At 36.5% G+C, this 25,413-nt stretch overlaps 1 protein-coding gene across 1 annotated transcript in view; it reads left to right on the top strand.

Annotated features, from left to right (window-relative positions):
* smyd3 (SET and MYND domain containing 3) overlaps nt 1–24,969 on the top strand; it is a 164,810-nt gene extending 139,841 nt beyond the window's left edge. The window contains exons 8-12 of the mRNA XM_079633873.1: nt 89–199; nt 8,325–8,412; nt 8,834–9,008; nt 22,877–22,985; nt 23,979–24,969. Coding sequence (XP_079489999.1) covers nt 89–199; nt 8,325–8,412; nt 8,834–9,008; nt 22,877–22,985; nt 23,979–24,080 — 585 coding nt within the window. The 3' untranslated portion in view covers nt 24,081–24,969. The remainder of the gene's footprint in view (nt 1–88; nt 200–8,324; nt 8,413–8,833; nt 9,009–22,876; nt 22,986–23,978) is intronic.
* Nucleotides 24,970–25,413: the final 444 nt, after the last annotated feature.

Raw genomic sequence — 25,413 nt, 5'->3', positions numbered from 1 at the left:
GATTTTAGTGCTTAATGTTTAGTCACCAGGGTTTTGTAGTTTCCTGAAATCTTTCAACTAACCATTTCTAACCTCTCCCTCTTTTTAGCTGACTATAAGCTACAGCGATGTCCTCGCACCCAGCAAAGAGAGACGTTCCCGATTACAGGAGCAATACCACTTCCTGTGTCAGTGCGCTCGCTGTACCGCTGAGGACAAGGTGAGCCGTGTGAACATCCCCTCAGATCTCTCTTTCTTATCCACCCTTTATCCTCATTTCTTTCACTTTCACCCCATCACTCCTGGAAAAGGCTTCTCCCCGCCTCATTGTGTCCTGGCGGGATCACTATCTATCATCCCTGTTCTCCTCCATGTTCTCTTTTCCTCGCTCTTTTGCTCTGTGTCGGTCCCACTCAGCACTCGAAAGCATCTGATGTGTCAAGTCTGTCAGACCCGGTCCTAGAGCATCGCCGGTCTCTCCGCACTGCCCCGGGGAACCTGTCCTCAGCAGGCCCTGTCATCTGTGATCATCACTGCGATGACAGGAGCATGTCAAGAATAAAGCTTTGGATGGCATGCATGAGAGCGGACGAATGAATGCTAAAGACGGAGCGAGGAGAGATGGGAATTTAAAGGGGAAATGTGTCATTTTTTAGATGTTAAAGTACTTTTTCCTCCATACTTACATAGTATGCACAAACACCTATAAGTCAGACATTTTGTATTTTGATTCTCAGATAATTGTAAACACTGTATTTTTTCTACTTCCATTTGGTGGAAAAGTACAGTTCTATTTATTTACAAATGTGTTTCTAAAATAGCTTGTGTTCACTATCCATTCAAAATAATACGCAAGATTAGAATTAACGCATCGCAAAGAAGGTGCTGGGGGTTTGCAGGTCATTTTGAGGAAAAAAGTTGATTTAAATATGCCAAATTTATTGTTGTTGTTGTTATTCTTTTTTAAAAATTCTGCTTTCTTGGGACTTTTTTTTCCTAAAGATTAATTTATTATTTTATTCAGGTTATTTTCTGCAGAAATTACACACTTCACCTTTAAAGGAATAGTTCATCCAAAAAAATTTAAAGTCTGTCATTATTTGTTCTAAACATGGGTCATTTCCTTTTCTTCTGCTATTGGTGCTTACGCCACAGAATAAAAAAAGATCATTGCGACTTTTTATCTCAATTCTGACTTTATATATCACAATTCTGAAAAAAAAAAGTCAGACTAATATTCTTTGCAATGGCACGCAGTGTATAAAGGTCCTAAAGGTCATAATTTTCACCACTCACAAATCTTAAAGCTGATTTGTCTAATGAAAGTTTTTTCCGGAAAGATGTTTCGTCAGCTGAACAATCTGTGTGTTCTTAACCCTTAAATGCATGAATGTTTCGCCAATTATTATTACACATTCGGGTCTTTAGCAACCCCATTATATGTAATACGGATGGTTCTCTACCTTTTGTGATAATATAAAACTCTCCTGATACTAGAGTAATAATTACAGAAGAAAAGAATAAAGCATATTTGTGAACTTTTGGAGCTTTTACACCATCATCACTGTCCCTGTCAGAGCTCATTTCCCAGTACATTCAGATCGCTGACAGCTTCTTCACCAGATCCACCATCAAGTGACAGTGACTCTAATATTTACGTGCTCTGAAAAAAAGAGAAATCTAAATTGTGAGATAAAAACCTACTTATTTTGAGTTGTTTTTTATTCTGTGGCGGAAACGAGCTTCCATATTCTACAGAACACACACAAAAAAAGAAATTTAGAAAAAAATATATATTGTTTTTTGTCCATACAATGAAAGTTATTGGGGTCCAATGTTTTTATGGACCCCATTGAAAAATGATTGTATGGACAAACAACTTTTTGAAAATATCTTCTTTTGTATTTCACAGAAGAAAGAAAGTCATAACAGGTTTGGAATGACATGTGAGGTTGAGTCAATGATTTACATTTTTTGTTGAACTACCATCAAATGCATGTGCGAGTGACAAAAGAAATATGGCAAGCTGTTTGGGCTTTTAATCATTCCTAGGATATGAATTTTTGATTCATCAACAAGTTAAAAGGATAATTCTTGATGTCAGGAATGACATTTTTTACATGTAATAATGGCTATTTTTTTATATCAGAAATTACATTTTCACTAGACTAAAAACTTGATTTCTTGATATCACAAATGCATATCCTGCGAGTGATTAAGTCAAAATGGCTTGCAAAGGTATTATATTGCTAAATTCTACTAGTAAAAATGCAATTTCAGATATTTAGAAAAATTGTTTTTACCATTTGAAATGTAATTTCTTTATATCAAGAATGATATCAATGAGGACACTAGTGAACATTTAATTCCTAATATCCAAAATAGCTATTGTTACTAGTAAAAACTCCATTCATGATAGCAAGAACGATTATTTTAACTAGTGAAAATTTAATTGTTGATAACAATTAATATCCTGGGAATGATTAAAAGTCAAAAGGGCTTGCCATAAAGAAACATAACTGGTGTCCTGTGCTCCAACATGTCACTGGCATACACAAGTTCCTTCCAGGCTTATGTTGTGGTTATTTTGCACCTGCATGCCGGCATACCGTGCTCTGAGCTCAAGAGAAAGAGGCTTTATCCTGCTGTTAACACCTACACAGCTGCTCAGACTGACCTCTGCTTGAGTCATCTGTCAGATGTGTGCAGACAAGAATAAACGCTCTTGCTCAGGGCTGCCGAGATGGAGACTTCGGGTTTCATCCCTGAATCCAACAGTGGAAGAAACAGTGGAAGCTTTTTAAGCTTGTTTTTCATACGTCTTGGATTTTTGAACTGATATGTGTCGTACAAACTCACATCTATTTGTCCATGCATCTGTTTCTTCCATCCATCCATCCATCCATCCATCCATCCATCCATCCATCCATCCATCCATCCATCCATCCATCCATCCATCAGTCAATCAACCAACTGAATGCAAGTCATTTTGGGTAAAAGGTGAATATAGGCCTGAGCCTAGGTACTAGAATATCAAAGAGACAGAGTATTATGGAAATATTAATTTAATAACTTGAAAATTGAAAATAATTTTATTTAAAAGTACAATTATTTATTTTCTTTTATGCCTGCACTGGGATCGGTAAGATTTGTAAAATGTTTTTAAAAGTCTGTTCTGCTCACTGAGGCTGCATTTATTTTTTCACAAAATACAGTAATATTGTGAAAAATATTATATATTAAAATAACAGTTTTTTTATTAGAATATTTTTAAATGTAATTTTTTCTTGTTATGCGAAGCTGAATTTTCAGCATCATTACTCCAGTCTTCAGTGTCACATGATCCTTCAGAAATCATTATAATATTGTTATTATTATTATCAATGTTGAAAACAGTTATGCTTAATATTTTGGTGGAAACTTTTTTTCCAGTATTCTTTCATGAAAAAAAAGCTAAAAAGAACAGCGTTAAATAAAATATATATATTTTGTAACATTATAAATATTTTTACTGTCATTTTTTTATCAATTTAATGCATCTTTACAGAATAAAGTATTAATTTATTTTAAAAAATTATTGTCCCCAAACTTTTAAACAATAGTGTATATAGTATTTATTTAATTTCTGACCTTAAAAACTAAAAATCTAGTTTTAAGTTTTTTCTCCGTGTTTTTTTGTTGTTCGGCACATTTCTCATCATCACACTCCATCACATACTATCATTGTGGTCCAGGTAAACCCTACGTTATCGGGACAAAATGTCCCCACAAAGTTGGCAATATCTGAAATCCGACATTTTTTGGTCCCATTGACGAAAACAGACTAAATTATGTTTTTTGAAAATGTAAAAATGCAGAAAGATTTTTTTTGTGATGGGTCGGTTTAGGATTATGGGATAGATTATAGTGTGTGTGTGTGTGTGTGTGTGTGTGTGTGTGTGTGTGTGTGTGTGTGTGTGTGTGTGTGTGTGTGTGTGTGTGTGTGTGTGTGTGTGTGTGTGTGTGTGTGTGTGTGTGTGTGGTAATTACAGGTGAGGTGTGTGAAGTGTTACACTGATGACACTCTGATGAGAGGGATTTGTTGATTCACCGCCGGCTTTGCGGTAATCTGACAGCCTGTGTGAGTTCAGTAGGACATACTGACACTGTAAAACAATAGAGCAGCTGTATATGCAGTTAAGTACAGGGAGGGGTTGCTCAGGTTATCACCTTCCCAGAATCTCCCGAGACCGGAGATGTGATTCAGTCTGACAGTCATGTGGGAGGGGGTCACGGATGTTACTCTGTTCATGAAGGACTGTCTGGTCATACCACGGTGCATGTCTCTGCTTTTATCAGTGTTTTACAGTGTTCTTTCACATTTGTGCCATATCTCCTTTACAAATTTGCTGTGTCCCATTTCTTATAGTATGCCAATAGTATTCTAAATATATTATGCAAGAGAAGAGTTAATGCATCCCAGGTATAAAGAGGTATCATATGAAATAAAAAAAGTTGTTAAAAGTTAATTTAGCAAATTCATTTAAATAAACTTTTAAAATGATATAACATTTTATAAAAAAATTAAAAAATTAATTCTGGGTTTCTTATTTTTGCATCTTCCAAATGATTATTTAAAAAAAATTATTCTGTCGACAGCCATAGTTTTTAAAAAGGAATATATATATATATATATTGCCTGGTAGATTTTTGCCGTACTTAAAACGTGCATACTTTTATAGTGAATAAACCAACAACCTGTTGAAAAAAGGAGGGATTTTTGACAGTTCTGCATGTTTTCTTACCACATTCCTATGATGTGCTTTTGTCGGCAAAGTGCTTTTGTGTGTAGTAGGACTATATGAAATGGGATACATTTGCTAAAGCGTTAGTCATGTTTTGTTCAGTGGGGTATTTTCGACTCAGTGCACTCTAATCAGTACAGTAATGAACAACATGATTATTGAATTTACACAATAATAAACAAAGTCTGAACCACCGTCTACAATTTGATTCCTGACTCACTCCCTGTAATTATGCTGTTCACGTTAACAAGAAAATGGCTTTTTCATTGAAAAGGAGCAGCATATAGAAAAGTTTTTGCATCATGTACAGACCCATTTGTGCACGCTGCAATTAGATGTTTAATTTAATGCTTAATGCCATTTTCCAATTCTACATATCGGATCTGTATAAGGTATTCTGACTTAATGTGCAGGACAATGGACTGTTTTAGTCTGACGGCAAAACCTCAAGAGGGTTTGGTGTGATTGACAATTTGCAGCGTGTTTACCATGTTCAACAATCAGTTCATGTGCAGCTTTCAGCTTTATTCGTGATTCTGCAGTAGAAACAGAGCATTATGGTCCGGCGGAGATTTCTGGAAGTTAGTAGCACTCATTGGTGGATGGCCTGTGGGTTTTTGGCCTCTCATGACATCCACATGTCGGTCAGCTTGCACTCTCTTACCTGATAAATCATTTATAAAGCCTGCATAGTTTGCATGGACTGAGTGCACTTGAACAAAAGCACATAACAGTGTACACTTTGCTTTGTACCATAAATATCTGAATTCATTTTGTCACTAAAAAACTAAAATTGGTTTCTCAACCCTTGGCTGAACCACACAAATATCTCCGCACGGCTTCATGAAATACTTCCTGCAGTGAGGTTGATGTCCTCACATCGGAGTTTATGTGGAAAACCAAAAATGTTTTATTGGTTTTGCCCAATTCATACATAAATTCATGATGGCCTTTCTCATCCGCAGAACTTGGCCTGATAAAGATGTCCATAGTTTATTGTTTTTTGTATGTTTTCATGCTTTGAAGCTTGGAATAAAATATTTATTTATGAAATTGTAGATGTATGTCGCATGCTATCTTGTACATGTTGCATCTGTTACGTGAGCAAATATGGACAGCATCAATTTTAAGTTTGTCTTTTTGATGGTCTTCTCACTTCAGTTTTAGCAGTTTTATGTTTGCTACTTGTTTATGTTTGCTACTGTATCACTGGAAAAATTGAGATAGCCATTAAACATGAAAGTATTATCCAATCATTTAAGATATCTTTGGCATAAAGGGTTCTTTAAAATTGATCCAAGAACCATAGGGTTGTATCCCCATTGAATCTAAGAATATAAAAGGTAGTTAAAGATTATTTTAGAAGCCATGAGGACCTTGTTGAAATAATGTTAATTTATCGTACACCATAGTCCGGTTTTGTAAGGGTAAAATGCATGTAGAAAAAGAGATTAAATATCTGCACACTGAACACACCATGGAAACAAGTAATGCCATGTATTTCTGGACAATACCATGTTGATAATACAATAGTGTTTTTTAAAGCATCTTATAGCACCATATACTGTAGTAGACTTACAGTATGGTGTATAAATGTAGTTATCAAAGAACCCCATGGAACTTATCAAATTACCGTAGTATCTGGGACCATCAATGTAATGCATCCTTGCTGAATAAAAGTATTAATTTATTTTAAAAAAGAAAAAAAATTACTGACCCCAAAAGAGTGATCAAGAGTTATTTTCAAAAACAGTGAGAAATAGCATATAAAGGAATGATTAAAAGAGTTAAAATGTATTGTGTGTGTGCGTGTGTGCGTGCGTGCGTGCATGTGTGTGTGCGTGTGCTCGCACTTCAGGTAAACCCTACGTTATGAGGACAAAATGTCCCCACAAGGATGGCGATATCTGAAATCCTTGTCCTTGTGGGGACATTTGTTGGTCCCCATGAGGAAAACAGTTTATAAATCATATTAAATTATAATTTTAAAATGTAAAAATCCAGAAAGTTTTTTGTGAAGGTTGTGTTTAGGGATCGGTTTAGGATTAGGGGATAGAAGATATAGTTTGTACAGTATAAAAATCATTATGTCTATGAAAAGGCCCCACAAAAAATGAAAACAACTGTGTGTGTGTGTGTGTGTGTGTGTGTGTGTGTGTGTGTGTGTGTGTGTGTGTGTGTGTGTGTGTGTGTGTGTGTGTGTGTGTGTGTGTGTGTGTGTGTGTGTGTGTGTGTGTGTGTGTGTGTGTGTGTGTGTGTGTGTGTGTGTGTGTGTGTGTGTGTGTGTGTGTGTGTGTGTGTGTGTGTGTGTGTGTGTGTGTGTGTGTGTGTGTGTGTGTGTGTGTGTGTGTGTGTGTGTGTGTGTGTGTGTGTGTGTGTGTGTGTGTGTGTGTGTGTGTGTGTGTGTGTGTGTGTGTGCGTGCTCAGGCAGTAACACTAGAGTATATTGTCAGCAGCGTGACTGTTCACCTCTGATACATCACACGCCTTTGATGTCTCAGAGGCACTTATACGTGTATCCCCAAGGGCTACACACACACACACACACACACACACACACGTCTCTCTGCAGGGATTTGAGTGTCTGACAGACCCCCCTATGGCTCCGACTTGTCATCACACTTATCCTGGAATAAAGTTGCCCTCTCAGAAACAAGCCCTTTCAGTTTCCACGCACCTCACGGCTCTGTAATCCTGACAGCTTCTCTCATTCTCCTTTTAATGTTTTTTGTTGTGCTGTGTGTACGAAGGTCTTTGATGTTTGATGACCTACACACATAAATTTGAACTATAATTCAGTAAAAGCTCAAGCGTCATTGGTCAAATCTAACATATAGCTTCGGTTCTAATATAGGTTATTTTCTTTTCACAAATGTGAACCGGAATTGCTAAAAAATGTTGTGTGTTGGAATGTGTAATGCGTAAATATAAATATATAAAGTAAATTAAAAAAACACTTTAGATTGACTTTTTATTGACTATTGATTCATACTTGCGGTGTTATTTCATTTTGTTATTGATTTAAATGTTGATTTTCTTAAAATCAAATATCTAAGTTAGATTTATAGGAATAAATACTTAAAAACAAGTACATTTATAAATAAATAATATTTAAATACATTTTAAAACAAAATTTAAATATATAAATTTACAATGCAATTTATATGTAAATATGTTTATTCTAAATGAGTTAGTAATTCATACCTAATAAGAGTGTAAATAAATAAATAAATATATTTTTTGCAACTTTTGATTGAGATTGTCCATTGATTTATACTTGCAGTAGTATCATTTTTTTCCAGATTTTTTGTAACTACATATACACATATAAATAAATACAATTACAAATGCTAAAAATAAATACATTTATAAATGTAAAAAATAATATTTAAATATTTTTTAAATGACATGTATATATAAGTAAATGAATACACAAACCTTTTTTAAGGCAACTTTTGATTGACCTTGTCCATTGATTCATTCGTATGTCATTTTTGCTTTTGCTCCTGTTCAATCCGGAACTGCTTAAAATGATTTAATGTGATATTGTTTTGTGAACAGGACTGTGACATGCTGGCTGGAGAGACGACGGTGTGGACATCCTTAAGAGACGCCATCCCTCACCTGGAGCAGCTTCAGTCCGAGCAGCGTATCCTTCACAGTTGAATCAAATGATATCACTGTCTAACACTCTGTGAGCGATACGCGGACTATATCTCAGGGTTTAGCTGGGTGAAGGCAACTAGCCTGTAGCGGTTTTGCTCTGGAAACAACTGCTAGACTCTGCAAACTATGCAGTAGTCATATCAATTTCCAAAAGATTGAAGTGAAAGGTGTGAGGGTAAAGCTGTCAGTTTTGTCTATCTCTCTTGCTTTTACCCTTTGGACACACGTCTGATAAAAGAAAATACAGGCTGTCTTCCTGCAGAAATAACAAGCATAGATTGCATTTTGAAATCTGTGTGCCAGTGGCTTCCCAACTGGCTTAACCAGCAAGGTCTTAACTACTGTAGTTTTTGCAATCCAGTCCTGCTTCTTTTTAATTGTGTCCTTAACTGTTTAATCAAAAGACTGGGAGGAGTTGTTGAACGAGAGCCAAGCTCTTTTGCACAGATATGCAGATGTCATCCCGGACAGGAACATCTATGTGCTCAGGCTGCTGGATCTGGCCATGGATGCTTGCATTAGTCTGGATCACTACGAGACGGCGCTGGAGTACGGCAATAGGGCTCTGGGACCTTACAAGTGAGTGTGTGCACTGTGCCTCTAAAAGTTCTGAAGTGTCTTCTCTGACAGATTATCCTGGTAAACCTCCAAGGAATACACCTCCATCACATCTATAAAAGTCCCATTATAACTGTGAGTCACACAGACTCGCTCATGTCTGAAGATCCAAAACAGACAAGTGCAGATTTAGTTCTTAGAAACACTAGGCAATATTGAAGAATAGATCCTTGCTGTACTATTTATTTAATTAATACATTTGTTTGAGTTTATTCATTACCAAAGGGATAGTTCACTTCAAAATGAAAATTCTGTCATCATTTACTCACCGTCAAGTTGTTTCAAACCTGTATGAATTTCTATCTACTGTTGAACACAAAAGAAGATATTTTAAAGAATGTCGTAAATCAAACAGTTTGCTTCTATAGTAGGAAAAAAAATACTATGGAAGTCAATGGGATCAACGGTCTGGTTGCGTAACAATAGCTTAAGCATTGGATGCCTAAAGGTCCTTGCACACTGAGTCTGAAAGTTTACAAAATTTCAATTACGAAATGCAACATTTGTATGCGTTTTTTCGTATTCGTCATTCGGTGGCTCTGAATTGTCAAAACACCTCTTAAAATGCTTGCCACGGATGCGAAAAATGCAGAAAATCGATCTCGATCCCAAAAAAATTATGACGGACGAAAGTTTCGGAGACAGTGTGTACATTTCGGACTTTAAAAATTTCCTTGACTTTTCGTGCAAGGACCTTAACTGACCTTAACTTGTTGGATGATAAAACAACAACACATTATAGTGTTATTCTCTTTTTGACACAACAGTTTCAATGTTTCAACATAAACTATGGCATTTTGGTTGGAAATATGTATTGGTTATGTATAGGATACTAACAGATTTATCGTCTCAGGACATTTACAATGCTTGTACACCCTGCTAGAAAACAGTATGTTGCCTACCCAAATACACAGTTTTTTTTTTTTTTTTTTCGTTTTTTCTTCTATAACCTCTATATAAAAAAAGCTTGTTCAGCTGTGTTTAAATGGAACAAACGGATCAATTTAGGAAAGGGCAGACCCCAGGTGACATGCACTGCAGGACGATATTCATCACCAACTAGCACTGAATCAATGTGCATGACACCAGTCTTAGTTTTGTGCACAGTAGCCACTATAAGACTTCCCGTGAGACGTGTAGAACAGAAAGCTCTAAAATGCCAATGGAAACTGGTCTTCTTCTAAAGCAAGGCGTTTGTGAGCGTGTAAAGTAAAACAGAAGATCCTCTGTAGGAGGTTTGGGACTCTTCTATTGTGAGATTTCATTTGTGGTTTTTGGGAAAAAAGCTGTTTGGAAAGGTCTCTTTCCCATAGTGCTGAGAATAATACATTCCTTCAGGCTAAACGCAAAGAGATTATTGACTTCAAGCTCCTGCAGATGTCAATTTGTAGCGGCAGTAGACCTCCAGTGATTTCCACTAAATCCCAAAGTAGACAGTAAAGCAACATTCGGATCAGAGCTTCGGAGGCATTGGACCTTAGAAAAAAGTGAAATTACCCAACAGCTTTTCCCCCGTCAAAGGGAGGAAATATGAATATGGTTGTTATTTTTCTACTGCACTGGATCCCGTCTTCCCATGTCAAAGCGTGAATACGTTTTTATATTGCCTGTTGGATTCTTATTCTCCAGCTTTATACTGCGTCTGATGAATGTTTATGGTGCCGAGGGAGGGCCGCCAATTGCAAGGAAAAGGAAAAGTGCTGCTAAAACGGCTTTTTAAATACGGAATCGACATTGAGATTGATGGTTGCCAGTGTCGCAGCAGTTTCTGCTGTTAGTACAACAAGATAAATGCACATTATAAAGAAAGATAAATGCCGCACACGAGAATATTTCAACCATTTGGTCATTTTCATTGCACATCCTTCAAGTGCTGATAATTGCTGCTTTCACAATGATTTCTGCACTTGTCTTCGGCAAAGAGAATTTAATGTCTGCTACCCAAAGAGGTTCATATACTGAAATACTATACTAATAATAACACATTAAAATGGTCAAAAGTGACAGTAAAGTTACAAAAGATTTCGGTTTCAACTAAATTCCGTTCTTTTGAACTTCCCATTCATCAAAGAATGCTGAAGAAAAGATCTTGTTCTCCACAAATAAGCAGCACAACTGTTTTCGACATAGATAATAATGATAAATGTTTCTTATGAGTAGCAAATCAGCATATTAGAATGATTTCTGAAGGATCATGACACTGAAGACTGGAGGAATGATGCTGAAAATTCAGCTTTGCATCACAGGAATAGATTACATTTTAAAATATATTATAATACTAAAAAGTTAGTTTAAATGATAATAATATTTCACAATATTACTGTATTTTTGATCGACTAAACGTAGCCGCTGTGAGCATAAGAGACTTCTTTTAAAAACATTAAAATATCTTTCCGACCCCAAACTTTTGAAAAAGTATATGTTGCTTAATAAATGTACATTTTGTCGGATTGCTGCAACTTTTCATTCGCCATCAAAGAAGAATAAGCTTTTTGCTCTCAGAATGGTTTTTATCCCAACACATCACAGATATACTGTAATGTCCATATAGCCCAGAGCAAATTTTCCAACTGTGCCCTGTTTTTCCCCCTTTAATTCATTATCATTGCACGTGCCCTAATTATTTGCTTGAAAGTGGGGTTTAAAAGTCATCAGAAGTCATAATCCGTCAAACATTTGGGCAGAAAATCAGTAAAACTCACAACAAGGCTGTGAAAACGGCTTTGTTTAAGTGACAGCTCCAGTCATCACGTAACACCGGGCTTCATGACATTCCATTACAGCTTGATTCACTATTCGTCATGCGCTTTTGTTCTGCCTTTCAAAAATTGTGAGGTTCATTATTGGCCTTGTCTGGGATCCCAAATTATTTCTGGAATTGGCTGGTCCTGTGCTAGCTGTGTGAATGCTTTCTGAACAGGCAATTATTAGCAGCAGTCCTTCCCCCCCCTTCTCTTGTCATTGAGGCTTCAAGAGGTCTTGAAAGAGATACTGGCAGAGCGACCACCTGACAAAGCAATAATAGATCCTTCACATCACGAGAGAGCTTCAACGGCCTTCCAATCGCTTCTCCACTCGGGAAGAAAATTTCATTTGGTTACCTTAAGAAACTTTTCCAAAATTGTTTATCTGTGCTATGATTTATTTTCAAAAAAACTGGTTCCTGTTCTACTTGTTGCATATTAACTAAAGTCGCTGCTGGCTATTGCGAGATAAGCAGACATTTATTTATGCACCGATTCTATTCAGTCAGGCAGTTTAGTGAGAGCCACTGAATTGTTTTAATTGCTCAAGTGCTTAATATATGCCAAGTGATTCATTAGTGCATGCTGTTTTTAGCCAGTCTTTTCACAATAATTAATTTGATTATAAAATTAGCACTGCAGCTTCTCATTGCTTATGAATGATGATGCTTTGAATTTCACTTTGAACTTTTATTCAGCCTTTTAAACCTATAGACTCGGGGATATTCAATGACTTGACAACTTACATAGTGGGTGATACGTTTGATTTATGGATCTCTTTTACAGGGACCAAACACTAGCCAAGCGCCACAACAAGGCATAAATTTCCTTTATGGGCAAATAATGCTTGTATGTTTCTCAGATGTCTCTAGGATGTTTATTCCTCCTCACGTTTTACAGGTGTACAATATGCTATATATATATATTGCTACACACACAGACACACAATTCCACTGCTCCTAAGACACATCTATTGCTGTTAGATTTCTCAATTCACCCGTCATTGGCGGGTGTGGCAAAACGTTTTTGCTGCTTTTTGTTAAAATGGCCAAACTTTTTAGCACTTTCTCCAGGTGTTGTTAATTAAGCAAAAGATGCGCACTCAGAGAAAAGTGTTTCTTATACTATAGATTTCGCTCCTCTCACTTGTGTTTCTCAAGTTTAACACTACAGCTATGAGTTTAAAACACATCACAGGTTTCGGTACCTGCTGTTCAGCCTGGAAGCACAAACTATTTGCATTCTCACATCCAGGTGACTGTGACTGTGACTATCAATAGCTCAACTGCGGTTAGCGCATTAACAAAACATTACAATGTGAATTTTTAAATTCCTGCCATTCAGTCATGCAGAGTCGATACGTGGGTTTCTTCATTTATTTTTCATGTATTTTTGGTGGTGTTTTGGCAGATCTATCTATCTATCTATCTATCTATCTATCTATCTATCTATCTATCTATCTATCCATCTATCAAAATGGGTCATTAATTGAGAAAGCAAATTGTCCTTCTTTTGACATATAAGAGGTCATTGTACTATAAAATATCCTGAAGGTTTCAGAACTCAAAACTTCCTTGTTTTCTCATTGGCTTTGGCAAATTTTTTGAAACAGGCTTAACATTCTCTAAACTGTAAACTCAATTGTCACAACTGTTTGCTTGAACATCACAACTGCAAAATGCAGTTTCTCACCCAAAACATTTAATCCATGCTTCAAAACCCAGTTATTGTGTCAGTAAATTGGCCAATGCCACCAAAATAAAAAGTGTTTTTGTCATCGTGTGAGCCACAATGGTCAAAACGTTTAGATTTTTCACCATGGAAATATTTGTTATAGGTAAACTTCATGTGTTTTCTACTTTTTAGGTGACACTGTCTGTTTTCTACACTATAGACTAAATTGTTTAGTATGCAAAACTGTTCCCTAATCGTAGCAGTGGGCATTACCTTCCAAGTCTTGAATGTGGCATGCCCATCAAAACATCAAAATACCTTACTTAACTACTGTAAAGATGTAAATCACGTTATAAGTGGACCTCAGAGAACATTATTTAAAAAATCCAGTTCATGACCCCTTTCATTTTCATTAGAAAAAAATTATTGAGTTATAATAAATTATTATTATATTACATTTTGAATGTTATATAAATAAATCAAAAATGAAGAATGTTTGTTTTTGAGGTTACAGTCGAATTAAAGGTCCCTTGCTTAAGCATTCTTTCATCTCAAACCAGTTCAAGTCCTCTATCAAAATGAGACAAGCTGGTGTGTCATTAATATGCAAATGAGGGCATTAAGCAGTTAATCCAATGAAGTGGAATAAGGAACATTCCTGGGAGTCCGGCTCCAAGGGCATCCTGGTCTGCGGAAGTTCCCCTTCGCTCCAGCAAAACACTGACCGCTCGGCTTTGACAGTTTCAGACCTCTGAGAGAGGTTCATGAGTGACTTCACTCTAATGTTTATGTACTTTGTCTCATTGCCTGAAGTGTTGTTTCGCCTTTAACTAGCAATAGACATTGTGCATCGAGTTAAGTAAACAGGGCATTCTTTAGACCTGACTCACTGCATGTTTATCATTCACATGCAAAGTCTTCTGTTTCAGATCACACAAAACAAGAGAAGCGCGTGTCCAGGCTTCACTAGATCACTTTTTTTATTTACTTGAAATCTCCAGGACTAGTGGAAGAGCCTGACCTGATCATTTCCGTCATTTCTCATTACATTATAGAGTGCATATGAATTTAAAATGTATTTATCATACCCGCAAGGGTAGCATTTCTACATTTATAAGTGCTGTAGGTTAGCTTATTCTGTGCTCTATGAAAATTTAATCGACTACTGACCAAGTCAAGCTTAGTCACTGCTGGGGCTTTTAAGTCCTCACTTTTATCTCATTGCCAAAGAGCATGTGATCTGTTCACAGGAGGTTCAGTCATAGTTTATCACTCTACATAGTCTGCAGTCTTTCCTTGAGGCACCTACAATGATGCACAACACCGTACGTCAACAAACCTCAACAAACTACTTGTTAGGCCTTAAAAATGTATAATTCAGAAATTGTTGTCATGTCTCCGTAGCCACGCAAACCGAAATTATCCCGACAACGTTTTATCTGTATAGAGGTAAAGGGAAGGAGGCCTGCAGGGTCCAACCAGACACCCTATCGTGGAGTTAGTGTATATAGAAACTCTGTTTACCTATTTATTAGGGTGAAGCTGCTTTGAAACAATCGCATACTGTATACTAGGTACTAAATTTTGATTGAAACCACTGTTAAAAAAGTATGTTTTATATTGTATAAATGTGTGTAGTGTAAATTAAATTCAGACATACTGCATCCGCATGTTGTCATTGTCATGTGACCTATGGTGTCAGTTGCGTCGCTTCACTTCCATTCACATATCCTCTCCCGAGGCCTCATGGGATAGTAAAGTGTCCATCGGATGTGCATTTCAGAATCTTGCCGGGGTCATCTGGGTACTTTAGATTTATGAATTCAGACCTACTACTCGGCACATTTTTCACCTACTACAGTATATGGAAGTAGGCATTGAATCTGTATTTTATAAAGCACTATGTAAATACATGTGAACATGACATCTTGAAGCCACTATACAGTATGTGAGGTTGCAGCAGAAAAGGAAAACACTACAATAATTTTTGCAAATTGAATGCAATTGCACATTCATTTCCACAGTGTTGGCAAATGTGCATTTAGAAGGCATTTGCACAGTTTCACCACTGTTATCAGATGTTGATTTATGCAGATCCGGTCGTGTTCTCCTCAGCACAAAGCAGCAGACCTGGGGCGTTTCAGCTGCGAGTACCTTCTGACGTCTGACAGAGTCTCTCAGCACCCCATCCTGTTCCATAGCTCAATGTATCGCATAGGGGACGATTAACACTTATTATCAAGCCACATTGGCAAAAAATATTGCAAGCTGGTTGAATAAAACATTTTTGAGCATAATTATCAGTGTGCAGACATTTACATTGCTCATGAACTCAGCTCTGGTCGGATGTGCACACTTTTCTAGATCTTTTCCACTTTATATATTCAGGCATGCCAATTAAAGCAGAATTATTTTTAATGAGCTGCTACTGATATGGATATTTTACCTACTTCCAAAACACCAACAGGTGGTGTAAAGAAAATCCCAGGATTCTGCATCAGTACTTCAGTGATGCATGTTTCTATTCGTAGAAGCTGTATGAAACAGGGCTGTTATATTTAAATATGTATGAAGAGTCTCTTCTGCTGTGCGTACTGCTTTTACCTCAGACTTTTTCAGTTCTGTTCATCGCCAAGCAGAAAGACAAAGAGGCCACTTTCAGATAGAGGCTATTTCATGGACGTTTGCCGTAAAAATGTACTTGAAGCCACTCTTAAAAATGTATGAATGTCATTGTGTTATATAACAGAATACCAAAAGCAAGTTTTGCTTGTTGGAAAGAAAGGTAGCAGAAACAAGCAAAAAAATCACGTCACTTGGTAGATTTTAAATTGTTTTTAAATTCAATTTTAAATTAAACAATGGATAAACTGTTCAAAGTTGGTTCAACTCTCACTTCAATTGTCATTTTAAGTGCTCGGAAGTGTCCAAATACTTTTTGGGGCCACTGTATATTACACATAACCTGTAAAATATACAGTATGTTGTGGATGTTTAAAAAATGTTCTGGTAACACTTCACAATAAGGTTTCATTAGTTGACATTCTAATGCCATATTATAACTATGAGTAATACACTTGTTGCAGTATTTATTCATCTTTGGTAAAGTCTGGATGAAGTTGTGATAGTCTTTTCTTCCCTATTGTGATGTATATCCAAGTGAAACGGCTTCTGGAATGAGACAAAATGTACAGTAGGACGGGAATGTCCAGCGGGAATTGATTGGATGGCTGTGGTTTGCTATTGGTCGATCTCATGTGAGTGACAGGTTGCCCCGCCCTCGCGCCAGTAAACGCATCATCAAAAGAGAAGAGATGTCACTGCAAGAGGGGGAGGGGAAGTTATTTTGATTATAGATTATGAGGGCAAAATAATAAAAAATAATAATAAAGCATAAGATAAATAATTTATAACAAACACTGCAATTAAAGTTTTTTCCATTCAAAAACACAAGAATTGTCCATTTTGATTTCATGTTGACTTTAACGTTAGTTAATAAAAGTACATCTGTTCACTGTTAGTTCATGTTAGCTCAGGTCCATTAAATAATATAAACAGCTACAACTTTTGTTTTAAATAATGTATTAATAAATGCTGAATTTAACATTAAATGAATGTTCTAGCAGTAGTTTTCATTGTTAGTTCATGGTAACAAATGGAACCTTACTGTAAAGTGTTAAAAAACGTCTTGAATTATTGCAACCGCTGATATTATCGGTTTTCAGTTGCACTGACAGCTTCCTTGAAGTGTCCTTTATGAGGTAGAAGAACTTCCTTTGTCCTCGTCTCACTGTCATGACTCAGAAGAAAGATTGGAAACTTAAACTTCTGCTGAATCGGTGCCAGAACTTCATCGCTAGAGCGTGTTATCCACTTCACTTCACTTAGAATTGAGTGTAGGCCGGGGTCAAAGCGAACCCGATCTCGCTACACAACACAGTGATTTAATTAAAAGGCTCCTCGGTTTTTCAGGGTCAAAAAATATGTGTCGGCTGTCAGCGGTTCAGAGGGGAAATGGGTGTGAAATGTGTGAGAGGGATTGTTTTGGGGGCACCTACAGCATCGCTTCATAAAACAGAGCCACACACAGTACTGAGAAGCTGCCGGAACGTTCCGGAGGCCCAGGAAGGCATTGGTGACACTGAGACCGCAGCGTGGGAGTCTGGGTAACAGAGAGGGCGCTGACTAAACCAAGCATTGTGGCGTGCAGAGGGAAAGGGATGGGGTCCAGCAGGACTGGATTGTAATGGAGGGCTTTGTTATTAGTGTGAGGGTTCAGAGATGGAGTCGAAGGTGGACGGATGAGAGACGGGGCAGTTAGAGGCGATATAAAGGTGAGCGGGAGGTAATGTTGTGAGTCATGTAGGTGAAAGTGTGACTCTGGTGTAGCCAAGCATGTTCCCATGCTCCGGAGGAGGAGAAAGGGTCATGGAAAAGAGATCCAGAAGATTCTTATATCAACATTATACAAGAAAGAAGCCTTTCTGCCTGTATGACTGTTGTTTTTCAGACAATTTTAGTGCTCAAGGGTTGGTCTTTCTAAACTGAGGAAGCTTATTGGGTCATTTAATTTAAGTTTTTTAAGTTTGGCGGCGTGGTGGCTCTATGGGTAGCACTGTCGCATCACAGCAAGAAGGTCCTCAGTTCGAGCCCAGGAACTGTGTCAGTATGGGTTTCATCCTAGTGGTCCGGTTTCCCCCACACAGTCCGAAAACATGCAGGTTAGGTGGATTTTACATGCCAAACTGGTGTGTGTGTGTGCGTGCGTGTGTGTGTGTGTGACTCGCAGTGCTGGAAGGGCATCCGTCATAAAACCTATGCCAAATCCAACGTGTGTGGAAAATTCAGATAAAGCGGACCCTGTAAATGAGCTGCAAAAAAGTTTGTTTTAGTTTTTAAGGTGAAATGTGTTGTTTCTTTGCCACTAGCTTCAGCAAATGGCATTGCAAGAATGTGACTGTTTTCAAACAGGTTTCCTGATCCCTCCTCCTCATCTGCCATTGGTCGCCAAATTGATAGCCTATACTACGGCATTAATTGAAGAATAAGATTATAGTGGATTATAGTCATTTTTAATACCATTAGCTGCCAGAAAAAAACGTAAAATAAACATGTAAAACTTTTTTTTTTTTTTGAAATGTAAGACATTTGATTTGCAATCAGCCCATTTCTTTTTATGTAATGGCGTTTGCCTAATAAAATAAATAATTGCATAATATATCGTTTTTTTTACATTCCAGAAATTTTGAAAGTGGTTAATCCAATATTGCTCTTTCAGACTGAGCTGTACTGGACACATATCCTATTTAATTTGGTCTTGGAATAAATGTATTTAATATATATATATATTATATACAGGTTTTAGAAAATAACATTGGTATCATTTTACAATAAGGATTCATTATTAGTTAGTTAACAACAACTACAAATTAACAGTACTTCTATGGCATTTATATAATCTTAGTTAATGTTAATTTCATAATTGACTAATACATTATTAAAATATATTTTTTTATTTGTTAACATTAGTTAATGTACTATGAACTAACATGAACAAACAATGAACGATTGTATTGTGATGAACTAACATTAACAAAGATTAATAAATACTGTAACAAGAGTATTGCTCATTGTTAGTTCATGTCCGTGAATACATTAACTAATGAGACCTTATTGTAAAGTGTTACATTAACATTAGATAATGTGTCATCAATGAACATGAACAATAGTTCAGTTATCATTAATATTAAGAATGTTGTCCATTAATAATGCATTGGTTATCATGAAGCAACTAATGTTGTGTTTTTTTCTTTTCTTTAGAAATGCACGTGTATTCAACAAATGCCTTTATGAATGTGAAAAAAGGCTCAGTGATTGATTAGACATTGATAATTTTGCATGCGTTCTTGCATAAACTCGCATCAGCACCGCACAAACAACCTTCACGTTGACTTGACTGCTGCTCAGAGAGAGTTATTTGAGATTGATTTTGTCACATGACAAAAGCACTTTTAAAGCATGGAGATGCAAGCTGCAGATTACGGTGCCAGGGCTTTGTTAATGCGCTGTCATTGTCTGCCGGGTAGATTAATGATAAAGGCTATTGTCTTTCCTGGGTGCGGCACTTCTTTACAGCTCCCAAACAAGTTGAGGAGATAGAAATCACAATTTAATATTCCTCCAAAGTGGTCCCGGCAGAGACGCAGCTCTTTGTTCTTGGTAATGATCCAGCGTGGAGATGAACAGAAAGGCTGAGCTAACACTAATGGGAGAGTTAACAGGTCGCTGTGGCGCTCGCCCCTCCTTTGGCTGTTGCTACAGAAACAAGAAGTGTCGTTCTGATACTGATGATGGTCTGTAGCGCGGCTGGTCAGGATAGACCACGGATGGAGGATAGAGGACTTCAACAGAAACACACTAGTTTTGTGCAGTGGTCAAGTTTGTCGAGCCGATGTAGTCGTTCAAAGATTGTTATTTGATGAGAATTGGTGAAAATTCGATTACGTTTCATTAACTGGCAGGTTTCATTGAGGTTGTATAAAAGTGAATACATGCAGGTTTCATTGAGGTTGTCTTCTCATTTGGTATACAGTATATCAACAGGCCCATTTATTATATTATTTATTATAGTCAAATAATGTGCATAATGTCGCTTAAGGGTAAATGTGATTTGTTTTTTTAATTAAAATCACTTCTGTTTGTATATGATAGACTCAACGAGTCTGGTGTAATTTAGGGTAATATGACATTTCTTTTCATTTGATTCCTACTTACAAAGAATTAATGGTATTTTCAGCAAGAAGAATACAGAAAAATTTAATTTCCAAATGTTTATTGCACTCACTTTATGTCTGAAATTTGCTATTTGCCAAGGGAAACATCAGTATTGCATATACGTATGTGTGTGTGTATATATATACATGATGGATGGATGGATGGATGGATGGATGGATGGATGGATGGATGGATGGATGGATGGATGGATGGATGGATGGATGGATGGATAGATAGATAGATAGATAGATAGATAGATAGATAGATAGATAGATAGATAGATAGATAGATAGATAGATAGATAGATAGATAGATAGATAGATAGATAGATAGATAGATAGATATGGATGGATGGATGGATGGATGGATGGATGGATGGATGGATGGATGGATGGATGGATGGATGGATGGATGGATGGATGGATGGATGGATGGATAGATAGATAGATAGATAGATAGATAGATAGATAGATAGATAGATAGATAGATAGATAGATAGATAGATAGATATGGATAGATGGATGGATGGATGGATGGATGGATGGATGGATGGATGGATGGATGGATGGATGGGGATGGATGGATAGATATGGATGGGGGTGGATGGATGGATGGATGGATGGATGGATGGATGATAGATTATATCTCAGATCTGAAGCGTTGTATTAATTTTTCTCAGAATTTAGTTTCACATCCATCAAATTCCTTCACGTGCCTTCAAGTGTTTGTCCTTGTAAAACTTGAATCCTCATTCTTTTATTGTAACGTTTAAAGGGTCTGATATTTCTAGACATTTTTACAACTAACAAAATCACCAGGGTCTTTAAAACGAACCTGAGGAGCTTAGAGCATCAATCTCTGCTATTGGATGACCTTGACAGTGGCGGACACGTGACCCGCGCCAATAAAAACTGATGAAGACTGTCATGAGGAATCCCAGCAGAGGGATACTTCACAATAAACGTGTGTCCAGACATTGACCGAGCTTCTCTGAGAAAGAAAAGAAAAAAACTGAGAGTTTTGAAGAACTGTAGGCACTCTTCATCATTGCTTTTACTGTCCAGGATTTGACCTTTAAGTGAAAGCCAGTCAAGGCCATGAAGATGAATCTACACAGCTTCACTGAGTTATGAATCAGAACACAAATTAAACAAAACCCAGTAGCATGTGTGCTTGAAATGAACATGAAATTCTGAAAATACTTTGTGTTATTGAAGTAAAATGGGTCGCAAGTGATGTTTTCATATACCGTGTCCTGGGAAACACTCAAAATCCTCATATATTCTTATCTTCCTCTGCACTGTCTTGCTAGAAGAGGGCTTTGTGACTTTATGTCCTGGTTTTAGAGCGGCAGACAATCAGCCTCTCTCTGATTCGCCCATCTCAGCGTAGAGGATCACCCATAAGCCTGGCCTACTGCCCCTCGGCTCAGTGCGGATGAATGGGAAATGTGGAATAAAGGCTTTTCTTTCTTGCGCTGCCGACAGGGAACATCCTGGAATATGCTGATGTCAGCATGTTTCCTGCCAGGATCATCTCTATTAATCTCATGTGCTCAAACACAATATATAAAATGTTATACAATAAATGATGATTTTTTTTTTCTGAGACAGATGGAATATAACAGGGGATCAGATTGTTGTTGTTTTTTCTTTTCCTATAACATCAGTCGTCTGGTGTTTTTATTCTAGCAAACATTATTATTTTTGCTTGCAGATGCTGATTTAAAGTACATTTCTTTAATACAGTTTCCCTGGTGTGACCAGAAGTTTACGATTATGTGTACCATAATGGTATATCATATATTGGTGACCATATTGATAATTATATAATACGTTTCTAATTATTGGCATATGATTAAGCCAATATTAGAAGCATATAATATCAGAACTTGTTTTTATTAATATCAGAACTTTAAAAAAAAAGTTCTGTGTGTCAAATCTGCAAATCAGCACTTATTAATAATATCGTCAGTTAAAAATATTTATATAATTTATATAATATAAAATATTTATATTTAAACGTATTTGTATTAATTATTAAATTAATAAATTAAATTAGTATTTTATGGTTTAAATATATATTTTTTCGGCATGTAATTGTTATTTAAGGCAGTGTTAAACTATTTATAGTATTTATTAATATTTTAAATTGGCTTTTATTTTTATATTTTCAGTTTTAGTACTTTTGTTAGTTTCTTATACATATTTCTATTTAGCTTTTATTTACTTTTATGTCGGTTTTAGCATTAATAATTGTATTACTTCAATTAATTTAAGTTTTTTAAAATGAAGGTCTTCATCTAATATTTATATTTTATTTTATTTCAGCTCTATTTCAATGAACAAGCAATTTTTTTTTTTTTAGCATAGACTGTAAATCTTTTTTATATTCTAGTGTAGTCGATCTTCCAGGACTAAGATTGCACTACAATTGTGGTATCTTGCATTTCAAGTCCCATGGCGAGTGTGTGTATATCTCTGGTAGAAGGTCATGAAACTCTCTTTCTAGAGTTTGAACCTACATCTGGACAGTATCCAAGATCTTTAAACACAAAACCACAAAATGTCCACTTAAAAGCTCCCATTGTTTCCATTGATTTTGCCAATGCTCTAAATAACGTTGTTTGTCCCCCAGATTGTACTTCTCCGACCCTCACCCGTCGCGAGCGGTGGAGCTGCTGCGCGTGGGGAAGCTGCAGCACTACCTGTCCCGACTGAAGGAGGCTCACGGGAGCTTCACACAGGTCTGTTATCAGTTGATCTTTGGCCCTATAACACACTCCAGAGAGATCAGGACTGTAATGAGACCCTGGATGGTGATCGGCTGTATTCTGCCCTGCGCTCGAGCTCACAGTTGTCAGATTGTTGTCTAAACGGTGGTATGGATGTCTCCGCACTGGCTTTACCGTCTGACTGCTGATGTTCCATTAGATTTTGTGTTGCAAAACTCAGTCAGAGACGGCTGTATGCAAATGGGAAATAAGGACAAAAAAAAGGTTTTATCTTGAAACTTAGAGATTGTTGGCAAAAGAATAATAGCCCTTATTGGTTTTATCAAATGGCTGACATAAATTTGAAAAGGCATCAATAGTTTTGTTTTAATAATATAATATGAATTAATAAAGTGTGTGGATGATAGATAGATGGATAGATGGATGGAGATAGATAGATAGATAGATATGTGTGGATGGATGGATGGATGGATGGATGGATGGATGGATGGATGGATGGATGGATGGATGGATGGATGGATGGATGGATGGATAGATAGATAGATAGATAGATAGATAGATAGATAGATAGATAGATAGATAGATAGATAGATAGATAGATAGATAGATAGATAGATATGTGTGGATGGATGGATGGATGGATGGATGGATGGATGGATGGATAGATAGATAGATAGATAGATAGATAGATAGATAGATAGATAGATAGATAGATATATAGATAGATAGATAGATAGATAGATAGATAGATAGATAGATAGATAGATAGATAGATATGTGTGGATGGATGGATGGATGGATGGATGGATGGATGGATGGATGGATGGATGGATGGATGGATGGATGGATGGATAGATAGATAGATAGATAGATAGATAGATAGATAGATAGATAGATAGATAGATAGATAGATAGATAGATAGATAGATAGATAGATAGATAGATAGATAGGATCATTCTTCCTTCATATGACAATGGTTTAACTCAACCGTCTCTCTTCCTCAGGCCTATGACATCATGAAGGTGACCCACGGGACAGAGCATGCCCTGACTGATGAGGTGAGGAGAAAGCTGAGCGAGTGCCAGGCCGAGCTGGGTGAAGTCTAGACTGAACCCCTGCGTCATCATATGGAGACGCTGGCTGTCAATCAAGCCGCCGCTGCATTAGCTCTCAAATGGATGCTTGTGTCTGCCACCTGCCTGTGTGCCCCGGTGCATCAAACCAGCTGGCTTAGAATTCATCGGAGGGGGGAAATGATATTTTTCCTCTGCTTCTTCTACTCCGCTTGCCAAAGGGAAAAAAAGCGACATTACTGCCATGCTTTTTCATTCCATTCCCATCTTTTTTTTTTTTTTTTGCAATAAGAGTGGCTCCACCGGCTGTCCCCCAGTACCTGTTTACTTCTAACACACAATCCAAAGTATAGTCTACTACCCTCCATATTTGCAATAGAAAGTGATACTTCTAGGTATTTTGGCCCAAAATTAATGGTTGCAACAGGGAAAATATTGCTAAATCTAAATAATAAACTTTTTTTTTTTTTTTTTTTAAGTGGCAGCTTTCAAATATGCTGATAGATAGATAGTAAATGTGCAGTATATGCATCTATTGCAAAATCTGAACAATTTGGGTCACTCATTTTTGATTTGCTCAGTAGCTGCATATTTTTAGCTTCTCAAAGAGATTAGTTTGATATCATATTAGTGTCTAAATGCTTCTGATTGAGTATTCAGTGAATTGTCACATTAATATGTTTCATGTTGTTCTGGTCACTTTTTTGAATAAAATTATTAAAACAAAAAGTGTTATTTTAGTATTATTTATATACTATTATAGTATTGTTATTATTTTACTTTGAATTAGCTTTTATTTTCACATTTTGAATTTTTAATCTTAGTTTAAGTTTTAATCATTTTGTTATGTGCTTTTGTCAATTAGGTTGTTTTTAGTGCTGAGCAACGATAAATCGCATCCAAAATAAAAGTATGTTTACATAATATATGTGTGTACTGTGTCTAATTATTTTGTATATATAAATACACACATATGCATGTACAGCATTAAAGAAATATTTGCGTGTATATATATTTACATTTATACATAATGTATATTATATATAAACATATACACATACACATATATACACGCATATGTGTGTATTTAAACATACAAAATAATTATACACAGAACACACACAAACTTTTATTTTGGATGCGATTAATCCAGCACTAGTTCTATTTATTTTTATTTCAACTTTTACTTGCCCAGGCAACATTTCTGATTTTCTAATTATCTTTTTTTTAAGTTTAGGGTTTTTCATCTAATATTTCATATTTTATTTTATTTCAGTTTCTTTTCAGTTACCGGCAATGATATTTAGTATGACATTTTAGACTGCCGTTTTAAGATCTATGTGCCGGCTACGTTCACAATGTGCGC

This window comes from Phoxinus phoxinus, assembly GCF_949152265.1.
Source record: "Phoxinus phoxinus genome assembly, chromosome: 13".
In the NCBI taxonomy this organism is placed as follows: domain Eukaryota; kingdom Metazoa; phylum Chordata; class Actinopteri; order Cypriniformes; family Leuciscidae; genus Phoxinus; species Phoxinus phoxinus.
This window is presented reverse-complemented; position numbering and strand designations above follow the sequence as displayed.